Source organism: Stylophora pistillata, chromosome 10 (genome assembly GCF_964205215.1).
Source record: "Stylophora pistillata chromosome 10, jaStyPist1.2, whole genome shotgun sequence".
Taxonomy (NCBI): domain Eukaryota; kingdom Metazoa; phylum Cnidaria; class Anthozoa; order Scleractinia; family Pocilloporidae; genus Stylophora; species Stylophora pistillata.
The window spans coordinates 6,376,710-6,391,049 of NC_142528.1; the positions used below are offsets into that span (position 1 = coordinate 6,376,710).

Sequence of the window (14,340 nt, forward strand, 5' to 3'; positions counted from 1 at the left end):
AACTAGAATAAAAGCTGACGTGTGCAGGGTCGGATGGGTTGACGTGAGCTGGTCCGGAAAAAGCTGTCCGCCCCTAATGCACTTACAGCTTTGTTGCCGAAAAAAAAAACACAAAAACAAAATATTTTTGTTGTTTTTGCGACAAAAGGAGTGACATCAGTGAACAAAAACGAGAAAATAAGTTACGTTTCTCGATAAACAGCGAGTTTCTTGTTATGAATCAAAAGAAAAATAAAGGAAAATCTTTTGTTGTAAAAATCTTTTTTGTGTTTTTTTCCCGCACGCGCCAGTCTATCGCCTCTTATTTATGTTAGAAAAAAAAAGACATTTCAAATATTCCGAAAGTTAGTAATCAGTGGTCATATAATAAAATGCTTATTGATTAATTCAGGTCGGGTCGCACGGGAAAACATTTGGCTCTCGATCATGACATACGGACTTCGCTGCGCCCGGTCCGCAAGTCATGACCGCGAGCCAAATATATTCCGTTCTTTCCTCTTACTCAGTCAATGAGTACAAAATTTTTTCATTGGACATAATCTGTTCCTAGAAGTTCTCAGATTTCCCCGAGCTTCCTTCTCGGAAAACTGTTCACATCTCGGAACAGATATTCTCTGCAGCGGACAAGTTATCGAAGCATATCCTCGCGCCAAAAGGAGGCTATTGTTTATATATTTGTACTCGATTCGTTCTTTATTTTTACTCTTCTTGTTGCAGTTGGATAATAAGTTACGATATTTGACAATTCAGACGTGCAATGTTTCCTGACATTATCCCGACTAAAGTGTTCTAAGTACTTTCTGGACAGTGTTTATTATTCATCATTTAAACATTTGTTAGCCAGTTATGAGTAAGTTAATTCATAGGACTCAAGACTTCATTGCAAAGTTGGTATGTTGAGTTAAACTTTTCATTTGAATTTCCTTATACAACCCAAACAAACAGCAGGTACCTTCTCTTACGCTTCTTGTGAACGCAAAATACTCGTTATTGACCAAGCGTGAGGTCACGATGAGAGGATATTAACAATGTTTTCTTTTTGTGTCTTTTGTGGCCCATCTTGCCCGCTAGAGTAGCCAATCAGAATTTAACATTCGCTCCATCTCGCCTGTAGGTGATGCCAGCTATATCATAAAGAGGGAGACATCATTTCTATGGAAAGTGTGGGCTTACAAACGCATGCATTTTCATTCGTGAGATATCAATTGCGTGCCTGCTCGAGAGTAAAGAGCAGGTAGTGTTCCATCCAACGCATGTAATATCGCAAGTCGACTTAACATATTCCTCAAAACAAAAGCCACTCTGTTGATTTGGCAAATTAGATTACCAATGATAATGATGAAAGTTCAAACAAAGTCTTCTGTTAATGCAGCGAACAAAAGAAATTTCCATGCATGCTGAAGAGCAATTAAAGCGATGGATAAAAAAGAATCATGAATTATATATCATTCGTATTTCAATTGTGTGTGTGATCTTAATAACACGCCCTGCTTACAGAAGAAAGCAATATCAGAAAACCATTATGCAACAAGAAATCTTAGAAGCTCCACCAGGGAAAGATAAAACCGCCAATATTAGTATAGCTGTTCTGGGGCTAACCCAGTTTGCTATTATTACCATAAACATCCTTTTGGGAATCCTGTTTGTTCGGGCAAACACAGACTTTTGTGGAAGCGTTTTTGAAACTCGAATCGGTGAGTAAATACTTAAAAGAACAACAACAAAATGGATCTTTATACTCTCTTTCTATAGCTAGTGGGTATTAGAAAGTACGTCTTTTTGTCTTTCAGACCATGCCTTGGTAGGTAATGTGATGCACACGACTGTCGTTGTGGACGAGTTTGAATGTCAGATAAAGTGTATGGGAAATAACAGCTGGAAGTCGATCAATGTTCACCCCGGTAACAGTGATGGAAAACGTATCTGTGAGTTGAATAATAAAACACGGCAAATGAAGCCAGGTGATTTTAAAAAGAGGAAAAGATCTACTTACTATTGCTCTGTTCAGGTAGGTTCTAGTTTAGACCGGGAACAATTTATATTTTGGAACTACTTTTATGTACTGATGAAAACTGAGAGTTTGATTTGCTATTGGCTCGAAAGTAGCGCATACTTCGTAAGAGAATATCAGGCAGCTAAAACTGTCTGACAAACGTTTCTCCGTGCGGGTCTTATAGATTACCTCCATCATATTGCAATCCCGGTTTTGCGACAACCTGGGTAGAGCCTGTTTTAGTGTTGACATAAGTGCGAGGGCAACGTCAAATTTCCTTTTTTTGGAAAAAACGCATAATAAGCGTCTGAATATTGATAATGAGGAAAGAAGCTTTATTCACTCTGAACAACGATCAATCGCAGAACGGGAAGAAGAAAAGTTCACCTTTCTGTTTAATTAATCAGGCCTCCTGCATGGATGTTTCTCGCGAAAAAAAACCAGCAACAAAAGGCAGCCAGTGTGATCCGGGATACAAAGGGAGAAACTGTGTAACACGTAAGTAGTGAGGCTATCCTAGAAATGATTTTACTTGAGACATTGCCAAACAAAATACATGACTATTAAGAGCTACGTAGCCGGAGGTAGCTTGTCTTATAAGGACTCCTTTAAAACTCATTGCCAGACAGTTATATTCAAGTTTCCTTATAACTTGATTCCCTTTTCTCAGCGTCTTAACCTTTTAACTCCTGAGATCTGATTGTTAATCCCCCCCCTCTAGCTGCTGCAAATTTCCTTGTAACTTAGTTATGAGAACTTCGTGTTGGATCAAGACAACAACTTCTACCTGTTACGGTATTTCCTCAACCGCCAGAAAGATACAACTCGTACGAACTCAACTACTTTATCAACTGACGAAATAATCTTACTACGGAGCGATACCAATAACCAATACAATAACTATCCTCTATCCTAGAGCCCTCTATAAAAACTTTAACCTCAGTGTACTACTGCACAACTCACAGTTCAGTTCTCTTCAAAGATCCTTGTACCTTATCGATGTCCACAACACTTTTCCAACGTAGCCTTCCACACGACTGACGATTCCAGTTACAACACTAGCTCCTCTGGGCTCTTCGCAACAGCACTAACTCACTAAAAAGGTCTAACTTTAACTGATCACGACTCCTTATATACGTTTTAAAAAATGTTTTAGAACATTCTAGAGATCTGTAATACTACTATATTTAGTAACATGACATCACTATTGCCTCATAGCAAAGTATGCTGACTGAGGGTTCTAGAAGTTCCATAAAGAGTTCTTAATGAGTCAGCATGACTAAGCGTTCTAGAAACTTCCTCAATTCTACTTTTAGCAACTTTGTAACACCACGCTCTCTATAACATACCTGATAAGTTTGAGTATTCTCATCAACGGTTTGCTGGATCATGTAATGATATTATAGGGAGAAGTTGCAGTGTGTGAAGATTAATAACCCAACGAGACTAAGCCTTATTTCCTCTTGCAGCTACCAGAGGCTTACAACGCGATAAGCCTGGTCATTCCTGCAAAGACATCCGGGACTCAGGAAATTCCAGAGGAGACGGAGAGTACTGGATCGACCCTGAGAAGAACGGAAAGCCTTTAAAGGTCTACTGTGACATGACAACTGACGGAGGTATAAACATACTTCAAAAAATAAAAGACAATCAACGAAAATAAACAAAATAAGGTGCCCTACGGAAAAATCGTCTAATGCGCGCTACTTTATGGAAAACTATAGGTCACTGTTAAGCTTATAAAGTCCAGACTCCAAAAATAACACAAGTTTTGACAGTTTTTGTTTTGGTATCTCGCATTCTTTTAAGATTTTGTATGTTTGTTTCTTTCGATGATGAAACTTACATGATTTCTATAATTAACTAACAAAACATCGACAGTTCGACCAGATTTTGTTGACAGTAAGCTTAAGATAGGTACATCTTAAAATTGAAATTGGAACAGGAATCACATCTAAAAAAACAGATTTCAATCATTTTTCCAGGCGGTTGGCTTCTTGTTTCCAACGTTGTTGTGGACGATCCGTCATCTCGAGAGCTTTTTACTAAGTCATCATACCGCGAAATCAGCAACAAAACGTTGTTCATCACAAAAGATGCCATGAAAGAACTAAGAGCACACGTGTCCTTCACTCAACTGAGATTCCACTGCAGCAAACAACGAGGACGTACAATCCACGTGATCACGGCCGCTAACAGCTCTGGGGAAGCTGTAGTCCAGTACTTTAGCGGTCAAACAGATGTCCAACCCTTGGCGTGTGGTTCGTTTGATAGAATGAAAGATGATAACTCCAGATTAGCTGGAATGTGTTATCAATGGAAAAGTAGGAGGTGGGGATCATCGAACGTTCCACTGGAACGATTAAACGATGCTTCCCTTCATGTAGGAGGTAAATATCACTGGTCGTTAACAGTTGGGAGTTCAAGATGGGAGTGTGACGACCTCAAGAAGTCTGGTGAAGAATTTTTTGAATTATCGTCTGGCGATTTCTGGAAAGTCTATGTACGCTAAGAGCGACAATCAACTATAACTGTTTTCACAGTCCTGAATAGCCTTAAGCTACTGGCTAAGAAGTTATGCAATGTTAGATATTCTCTAGAATTTACTTGCAGTAGACTAAAAATTCATAGATAATTAGAAGAAAATCATCTTGCACTTTTCTTTGCAAGAAATACAAATTAGCTCATGATCATTAGCTTGCCAGTGTTGGATACGAAGAAGGAACCTTTTTGATAGTGTAGTCTGATCGTCCGGGTGAGCCCGTAGTCCTGGAAGGGACAGTCACTATTACCGTTAACAGTTCTTCTCAGGACTCCACACACCTGGGCGATCAGTTCCGCGATAAATGTTAACCCCGGATTCAAACCATTTACTGTTAAGAACTACTGTTTTTTATGATTACAAATTCTGTTGAAAGTCGTAGTCATCTTTCGACTAAAGTCTGTACCTTTGTATGTTATCAGCACTTTATAAAACAGCAAGTCGTGAAAACGTGTGGAAATTCGTACCTACCATTCTGTGCACCATCATAAAAAAAACGCTCAAAAGTCAAGTAACAAATATGCTATTCGCTACGACGAGGGGCTAACGCTCGAAACGTCAGCTTTTATAACCGTAACAAATATGCTGCCGGTAACATACTTATAAAATTCATTTGAGTTTTTGTCCTCTTTCAGTTTCAGTCAGTGTGATCACAAATCCATATTTTGGGCACAAACTAACTCTGTAGCTATAATTCTGGCCTTGCAACAAGGAAAAGGTGCATGTTGTAGCTAAAACAGCGCGGCGCGCTCAGATAAGCTAAGTGGCCTTAACACTCGGACTCCGGGCCAAGAAGTCTGCACCCAAGATATTGCCGGGTTAGTACAGCACAAATATGAGTGTTGTAGTTAACACTATCAACTGAGAAATTCTTTCTAGAACACGCATTTACGCGGCGTTGACGAAGTTCCAAGTCATGCTTCGGCTTTGGGAACAGTAGGAAGGCTTTCCGACCGTTTTTAAGCATTTCTTTAAGCGAATCTGGCAATCTTTCTGGATATCTTGAGTCATTTTTACATGTACCCCTACAGCAATGCCTAGTTGCAACCATTTTAGAAAGTTAGAAAATAGTCTTGCTTCTGATACGTTTCGCATACAAGTCCTTGTAAAGACTCCGAGTGTTTGTCCTAAACCAGCGGGGGGTCCAAAGATGACATATCTATTTTTAGACCTGGCGCGCAGCGCCATTGGGTAAACACCCTGGAACATCATCAGACACATCCGGCCAGTCACCCATTGTAACTCTGCTTTCCTCTGGGGTTTGCTGTAGCTCTACGTTATGTAAATTCAAGCCTCTTCTTGGATAATTAGCATTTCCATTTTCCCTATCCTTTTGGTTGTTTTGACTTTCATTTTCAACATTTTCCTTACTAGAATATTCACTTGTAAATGTGACATTCCCCAAATCCTTGACTCTTCTCTCTTTGATGGTTAGATCTGTTTCATTATCTCTTATTTTCTCTAGCCTCGAAGCTTGGTCCCGTAAGTTTTGGCTCTTCAAATGGAACTTCTTATATCCCATATCACCCCACAACTCTTTCATAACGCCAATATATCCTCTTTTCCTTCCACTCTCATTGCAAGGAGGACTTTCCGAAGAAACAAGCTCCAGCGCCTTTTTCTTGCACTCCAAAACATGAGATACAATGAATATATGAAGATATTCATTGTATCCGTACAGGTCTGATTTTTTTTTTTTTTTTTTTTTTTTTTCAGGTCTGATTTTCGCTATTGCTTAAACAGCGCTATCTACTGCGAGGATCGTGCATCATACATACTCCAAAACATCTTTGTTCATTTGTTCTGTCCATTTTACTTTCAGCTTTCTCGCCTGACTTGAAATGGCTGGTAGCCTTTGAAGCTATTTCGATTTTCGATAGTTTTACCTTCCTTCTCTTGCCAGGAATAATCAGCAGCGGATAAATCCTACCCTTGTATACATTTCCTTGGTATAATATACTTTTAGAGAGGCAGTAGCGAGGATATAAAGTTAAAAAAGTTTAAATAAAGTTAAAAAAACTTGCGGAGAACACGTCAACACGTCCGCACGTCAACAAGTCACTTTTGGGTAAATCATATGACCCGTCTGGCCCCACTCGCGCAGTCCCATAGAAAACTAGAATGAAAGCTGACGTGTGCCGGGTCGGATGGGTTGACGTGAGCTGGTCCGGAAAAAGCTGTTCGTCCCTAATGCACTTACAGCTTTGTTACCGAAAAAAAAAAACACAAAAACAAAATATTTTTGTTGTTTTTGCGACAAAAGGAGTGACATCAGTGAACTAAAACGAGAAAATAAGTTACGTTTTTCGATAAGCAGCGAGTTTCATGTTATGAATCAAAAGAAAAATAAAGGAAAATCTTTTGTTGTAAAATCTTTTTTTGTGTTTTTTCCCGCACGCGCCAGTCTATCGCCTCCTATTTATGTTAGAAAAAAAAAAGACATTTCAAATATTCCGAAACTTAGTAATCAGTGGTCATATAATAAAATGCTTATTGATTGATTCACGTCGGGTCGCAGGGGAAAACATTTGGCTCTCGATCATGACACACGGACCTCGCTGCGCCCGGTCCGCAAGTCATGACCGCGAGTCAAATATATTTCCGTTCTTCCCTCTTACTCAGTCAATAAGTACAAAATTTTTTCATTGGACATAATCTGTTCCTAGAAGTTCTCAGATTTCCCCGAGCTTCCTTCTCGGAAAACTGTTCGCATCTCGGAACAGATATTCTCTGCAGCGGACAAGTTATCGAAGCATATCCTTGCCCCAAAAGAAGGCTATTGTTTATATATTTGTACTCGATTCGTTCTTTGTTTTTACTCTTCTTGTTGCAGTTGGATAATAAGTTACGATATTTGACAATTCAGACGTGCAATGTTTCCTGACATTATCCCGACAAAAATGTTCTAAGTACTTTCTGGACAGTGTTTATTATTCATCATTTAAACATTTGTTAGCCAGTTATGAGTAAGTTAATTCATAGGACTCAAGACTTCATTGCAAAGTTGGTATGTTGAGTTAAACTTTTCATTTGAATTTCCTTATACAACCCAAACAAACAGCAGGTACCTTCTCTTACGCTTCTTGTGAACGCAAAATACTCGTTATTGACCAAGCGTGAGGTCGCGATGAGAGGATATTAACAATGTTTTCTTTTTGTGTTCTGGTCCATCTTGCCCGCTAGAGTAGCCAATCAGAATTTAACATTCGCTCCATCTCGCCCGCAGGTGATGCCAGCTATATCATAAAGAGGGAGACATCATTTCTATGGAAAGTGTGGGCTTACAAACGCATGCATTTTCTTTCCTGAGAGATCAATTGCGTGCCTGTTCGAGAGTAAAGAACAGGTGGTGTTCCTTCCAGCGCATGTAATATCGCAAGTCGACCTTAGATCTTCCTCAAAACAAAAGCCACTCTGTTGATTTGGAAAATTAGATTACCAATGATAATGATGAATGTTCAAGCAAAGTCTTCTGTTAATGCAGCGAACAAAAGAAATGTCCATGCAAACTGAAGAGCAATTAAAGCGATGGATAAAAAAGAATCATGAATTATATATCATACGTATTTCAATTGTGTGTGTGATCTTAATAACACGCCCTACTTACAGGAGAAGGCAATATCAGAAAACCGTTATGCAGCAAGAAAACTTAGGAGCTCCACCAGGGAAAGATAAAACCGCCAGTTTTAGTATAGCTGTTGAGGGGCTAACCCAGTTTGCTATTATCACCATAAACATCCTTTTGGGAATCCCGTTTGTTACGGCAAACACAGACTTTTGTGGAAGCGTCTTTTAAACTCGAATCGGTGAGTAAATACTTATAAAAAAAACAACAACAAAAAGGATATTTATACTCTCTTTCTATAGATAGTAGGTATTAGAAAGTACATCCTTTTGTCTTTTAGGCCATGCCTTGGTAGGTAATGTCATGCACACGACTGTCGTTGTGGATGAGTTTGAGTGTCAGATAAAGTGTATGGGAAACAACAGCTGTAAGTCGATCAATGTTCACCCCGGTAACAGTGATGGAAAACGTATCTGTGAGTTGAATAATAAAACACGGCAAATGAAGCCAGGTGATTTTAAAAAGAGGAAAAGATCTACTTACTATTGCTCTGTTCAGGTAGGTTCTAGTTTAGGCCGGGAACAATTTATGTTTTGGAACTACTTTTATGTACTGATGAAAACTGAGAGTTTGATTTGCTATTGGCTCGAAAGTAGCGCATACTTCGTAAGAGAATATCAGGCAGATAGAATAAATATATGAAGTTCATATATTTTGAACTGCGGTATTAGATACGTATGAGGCACGATCCTCGCAGTAGATAGCGCTATTTATGCAATAGCGAAAATCAGACCTGAAAAAAAATCAGGCCTGTACGGGACTCGAACCACTGACCTCTGCGATACTAGTGCAGCGCTCTACCAATTGAGCTAACAAGCCAGCTGGGAGCAGGCCGTTAAGTTGATTCGTAATAAAGTTACATCAGGCAGATATAACTTTAATATCAGGCAGCTCAAACTGTCTGACAAGCGTTTCTCCGTGCGGGTCTTTTATACTACCTCCATCATTTTGCAATCCCGGTTTTGCGACAGCCTGAGTAGAGCCTGTTTTAGTGTTGACATAAGTGCGAGGGCAACGTCAGATTTCCTTTTTTCTGATAAAACGCATATTTAGCATCTGAATATTGATAATGAGGAAAGAAGCTTTATTCACTCTGAACAACGATCAATCGCAGAACGGGAAGAAGAAAAGTTCACCTTTCTGTTTAATTAATCAGGCCTCCTGCATGGATGTTTCTCGCGAACAAAAACCAGCAACAAAAGGGGGCCAGTGTGATCCGGCATAAAAAGGGAGAAACTGTGTAACACGTAAGTAGTGAGGCTATCCTAGAAATAATTTTACTTGAGACATTGCCAAACAAAATACATGACTATTAAGAGCTACGTAGCCGGAAGTAGCTTGTCAAATGAGGACTCCTTTAAAACTCATTGCCAGACAGTTATATTCAAGTTTCCTTATAACTTGATTCCCTTTTCTCAGAGTCTTAACCTTTTAACTCCTGAGATCTGATTGTTAATTCTCCCCTCTAGCTGCTGCAAATTTCCTTGTAACTTAGTTAGGAGAACTTCGTGTTGGATCAAGACAACAACTTCTACCTGTTACGGTATTTCCTCAACCGCCAGAAAGATACAACTCGTACGAACTCAACTACTTTATCAACTGACGAAATAATCTTACTACGGAGCGATACCAATAACCAATACAATAACTATCCTCTATCCTAGAGCCCTCTATAAAAACTTTAACCTCAGTGTACTACTGCACAACTCACAGTTCAGTTCTCTTCAAAGATCCTTGTACCTTATCGATGTCCACAACACTTTTCCAACGTAGCCTTCCACACGACTGACGATTCCAGTTACAACACTAGCTCCTCTGGGCTCTTCGCAACAGCACTAACTCACTAAAAAGGTCTAACTTTAACTGATCACGACTCCTTATATACGTTTTAAAAAATGTTTTAGAACATTCTAGAGATCTGTAATACTACTATATTTAGTAACATGACATCACTATTGCCTCATAGCAAAGTATGCTGACTGAGGGTTCTAGAAGTTCCATAAAGAGTTCTTAATGAGTCAGCATGACTAAGCGTTCTAGAAACTTCCTCAAATCTACTTTTAGCAACTGTGTAACACCACGCTCTCTATAACATACCTGATAAGTTTGAGTATTCTCATCAACGGTTTGCTGGATCATGTATGGATATAAATATGGAGAAGTTGCAGTGTGTGAAGATTAATAACCCAACGAGACTTACCCTTATTTCCTCTTGCAGCTACCAGAGGCTTACAACGCGATAAGCCTGGTCATTCCTGCAAAGACATCCGGGACTCAGGAAATTCCGGAGGAGACGGAGAGTACTGGATCGACCCTGAGAAGAACGGAAAGCCTTTAAAGGTCTACTGTGACATGACAACTGACGGAGGTATAAACATACTTCAAAAAATAAAAGACAATCAACGAAAATAAACAAAATAAGGTGCCCTACGGAAAAATCGTCTAATGCGCGCTACTTTATGGAAAACTATAGGTCACTGTAAAGCTTATAAAGTCCAGACTCCAAAAATAACACAAGTTTTGACAGCTTTTGTTTTGGTATCTCGCATTCTTTTAAGATTTTGTATGTTTGTTTCTTTCGATGATGAAACTTACATGATTTCTATAATTAACTAACAAAACATCGACAGTTCGACCAGATTTTGTTGACAGTAAGCTTAAGTTAGGTACATCTTAAAATTGAAATTGGAACAGGAATCACATCTAAAAAAACAGATTTCAATCATTTTTCCAGGCGGTTGGCTTCTTGTTTCCAACGTTGTTGTGGACGATCCGTCATCTCGAGAGCTATTTACTAAGTCATCATACCGCGAAATCAGCAACTGCCACAGCAACAAAACGTTGCTCATCACAAAAGATGCCATGAAAGAACTAAGAGCACACGTGTCCTTCACTCAACTGAGATTCCACTGCAGCAAACAACGAGGACGTACAATCCACGGAATCACGGCCGCTAACAGCTCTGGGGAAGCTGTAGTCCAGTACTTTAGCGGTCAAACAGATGTCCAACCCTTGGCGTGTGGTTCGTTTGATAGAAAGAAAGATGATAACTCCAGATTAGCTGGAATGTATGATCAATGGAAAAGTAAGAGGTGGGGATCATCGCATGTTCCACTGGAACGATTAAACGATGATTCCCTTCGTGTAGGAGGTAAATATCACTGGTTGTTAACAGATGGGAATTCAAGATGGGAGTGTGACGACTTCAAGAAGTCTGGTGCCGGAAGAATTTTTTAAATTATCGTCTGGCGATTTCTGGAAAGTCTATGTACGCTAAGAGCGACAATCAACTATAACTGTTTTCACAGTCCTGAATAGCCTTAAGCTACTGGCTAAGAAGTTATGCAATGTTAAATATTCTCTAGAAGTTACTTGCAGTAGACTAAAATTCATAGATAATTAGAAGAAAATCATCTTGCCCTTTGCTTTGCAAGAAATACAAATTAGCTCATGATCATTAGCTTGCCAGTGTTGGATACGAAGAAGGAACCTTTTTGATAGTGTAGTCTGATCGTCCGGGTGAGCTCGTAGTCCTGGGAAGGTATGGTCACTATTACCGTTAACAGTTCTTCACAGGACTCCACACACCCGGGCGATCAGTTACGTGATAAATGTTAACCCCGGATTCAAACCATTTACTGTTAAGAACTACTGTTTTTTATGATTGCAAATTCTGTTGAAAGTCGTAGTCAGCTTTCGACTAAAGTCTGTACCTTTGTATGTTATCAGCACTTTATAAAACAGCAAGTCGTGAAAACGTGTGGAAATTCGTACCTACCATTCTGTGCACCATCATAAAAAACGCTCAAACGTCAAGTAGCAAATATGCTGCCGGTAACATCATCAACGCTATCAGGATGGCAAAGCACAGATGGGCAGGTCACATAGCACGGCTGTCAGATAATAGATGGACCATTGGAGCAACGGAGTGGACCCCAAGAGATTGGACCAGAAAACAGGGTCGTCCAAAAACACGATGGAGGGATAATCTCACCAGACAGCTGGGACCTGCATGGTCGAGATTGGCTAAAGTCACATACCTCTGGGATCATTCCAGGGAGGGGTTCCTCCGCCAGGAGTTCATTTAGCCCTGATGATGATAATGATGATGATGATTATAGTAGGCCATCATTGGCCAAGTATAGTGAGCCATCACTGGCCCAGTATAGTAGGCCATCATGGGCCAGGTATAGTAAACCATCATTGGCCCAGTATAGTGAACCATCATTGGCCAAATATAAGAGGCCATCGTTGGACCACTATAATGGGCCATCATAGGTCCATTGTAGTTGGCCATTACGGGCCAAGAATAGTGGGCCATCATTGGCCTAGTATAGTGTACCATCATTTGCCCAGTATAGCTGGCCATCATTGGCCACGTATAGTGGGCCATCAGTTTTATGGAAATTGGTTGCCTCTGTTGTTATTTCTGAAAAAACCAAGATCGTTATCATACGCTATTTAAAGTTAAAACGTGACGCGAAGCTTGCGCGCATAACTATGTATTTGATGCTCGCGCGAGGTCTTTATAGGCTTCTGGAAGTACGATGTGATCGTTCCCAGCATTCGGATCCAAAGTAGAGTGCCAGGCTTCAAGGAAAAGTCTCTCGTGGTAATTGGATTCGAAACCAACGACCCTGACGTTTGTAAAGTCCATGTTATGGTCGAAAAGGTGGATATGGCTTGCGCCTTTGGAGTTTAAGTCAAAACCTGCAACTGCCTTTTTGCGCTCCGAAATTCTGGTCTTTAATGACCTTTCTTTTTGGCTATAGTACTTAAAGTTACGCTGTGTGCAATCGATTTTGTACACCAAGCCTTACTTCTGGCGGTCAGGTTCGTCTCGTTCCTTGGGGCATGGAAAAAGGCTGTTGCTTGTTTGTTGTGGTTTGTAGGCTACTTTGACCTTTTGTTGTTTCAATATGCGACTTATTTTCTCGGAGACACCCTGTACATACGACAGCACTACAAAGCCATTGAAGTTGTTCTGGGCGGGTTGTTTAATTAACACTCTCAAAGTTTCGTATAAAAGTCATGGGATAATTGTTGTCTCGCAGAACGGCCTTTACTCGTTGTATTTCTTCCCGTCTGCCTTTATTGGTTGATGGAATGTTGTTTGCTCTTTTCAGTAAGGTGTCAACAACGGATCTTTTATGGCACATAGGATGACAGTAAAAGAAATCGGGATAACGGTCGGTATGTGTCGGTTTTCTGTAAACATCCATATGAATTTTTTTACCGCGTCTAGTTGTTATGGTGTCTAAAAAAGGCAATCCTTGTCCGTTGGTGTTTTCTATTTCTAAAGTAAACTGTATGTTCGGGTTAATTGAGTTCAAATGTTTGTGGAATTTGTCGACTTGGTCCTTTTTTATACAAGAATATCGTCAACATACCTAAACCACCATTTGGGAGGATACGGGAACGTGGAGATTGCCGTTTCCAAAGTCCCTCAGCACTACAAAGAACAAAAGGACTATTGTTTACTACTTAATATGTGAAGTTGAGCCGGAAAAATAGACCATTTCTTGATACGAATAAAGTAGCCTACAAACCACAAAAAACAAGCAACAGCCTTTTTCCATGCCACAAGGAGCGAGACGAACCTGACCGCCAGAAGTCAGGCTTGGTGTACAAAATCAATTGCACACAGTGTAATTTTAAGTACTATGGCCAAATAGAAAGGTCATCAAAGACCAGAATTGAGGAGCACTAAAAGGCAGTTGCAGGTATTGACTTAAACTCCAAAGTCGCAAGCCATGTCCACCTTTTCGACCATAACATGGACTTTACAAACGTCAGGGTCATTGGTTTTGAATCCAATTACCACGAGAGACTTTTCCTTGAAGCTTGGCACTCTACTTTAGATCCGAATGCTGGGAACGATCACATTGTACTTCCAGAAGCCTATAAAGACCTCGCGCGAGGATCAAATACATAGTTATGCGCGCAAGCTTCGCGTCACGTTTTAACTTTAAATAGCGTATGATAACGATCTTCGTTTTTTCATATCACTGATGAAGGCTTAAGCATTAGCCGAAACGTCTGTTTTCAGAAATAACAACAGTCAGAGGATACCAATTTGCATAAAACTCATGACATCTCCTGACTACACTTTTTCCATTTTTAAACATAGTGGGCCATCACTGACCGAGTATAGTGTGCCGTCATTGGCCCAGAATAGTA

At 40.0% G+C, this 14,340-nt stretch overlaps 1 protein-coding gene and 1 pseudogene across 1 annotated transcript; both read left to right on the forward strand.

Moving 5' to 3' along the window:
* The first annotated feature begins 1,790 nt into the window (after positions 1-1,790).
* On the forward strand, positions 1,791-4,985 carry LOC148721570 (angiopoietin-4-like). The gene is made up of 4 exons (XM_088735105.1): positions 1,791-2,008; positions 2,401-2,491; positions 3,463-3,612; positions 3,979-4,985. Exons 1-4 carry the CDS (start codon positions 1,814-1,816, stop codon positions 4,503-4,505), a joined length of 963 nt encoding a protein of 320 aa, XP_088591231.1. The 5' UTR covers positions 1,791-1,813; the 3' UTR covers positions 4,506-4,985.
* Positions 4,986-8,169: 3,184 nt separating this feature from the next.
* On the forward strand, positions 8,170-11,962 carry LOC148721571 (uncharacterized; annotated as a pseudogene).
* The last annotated feature ends 2,378 nt before the right edge of the window (positions 11,963-14,340 follow it).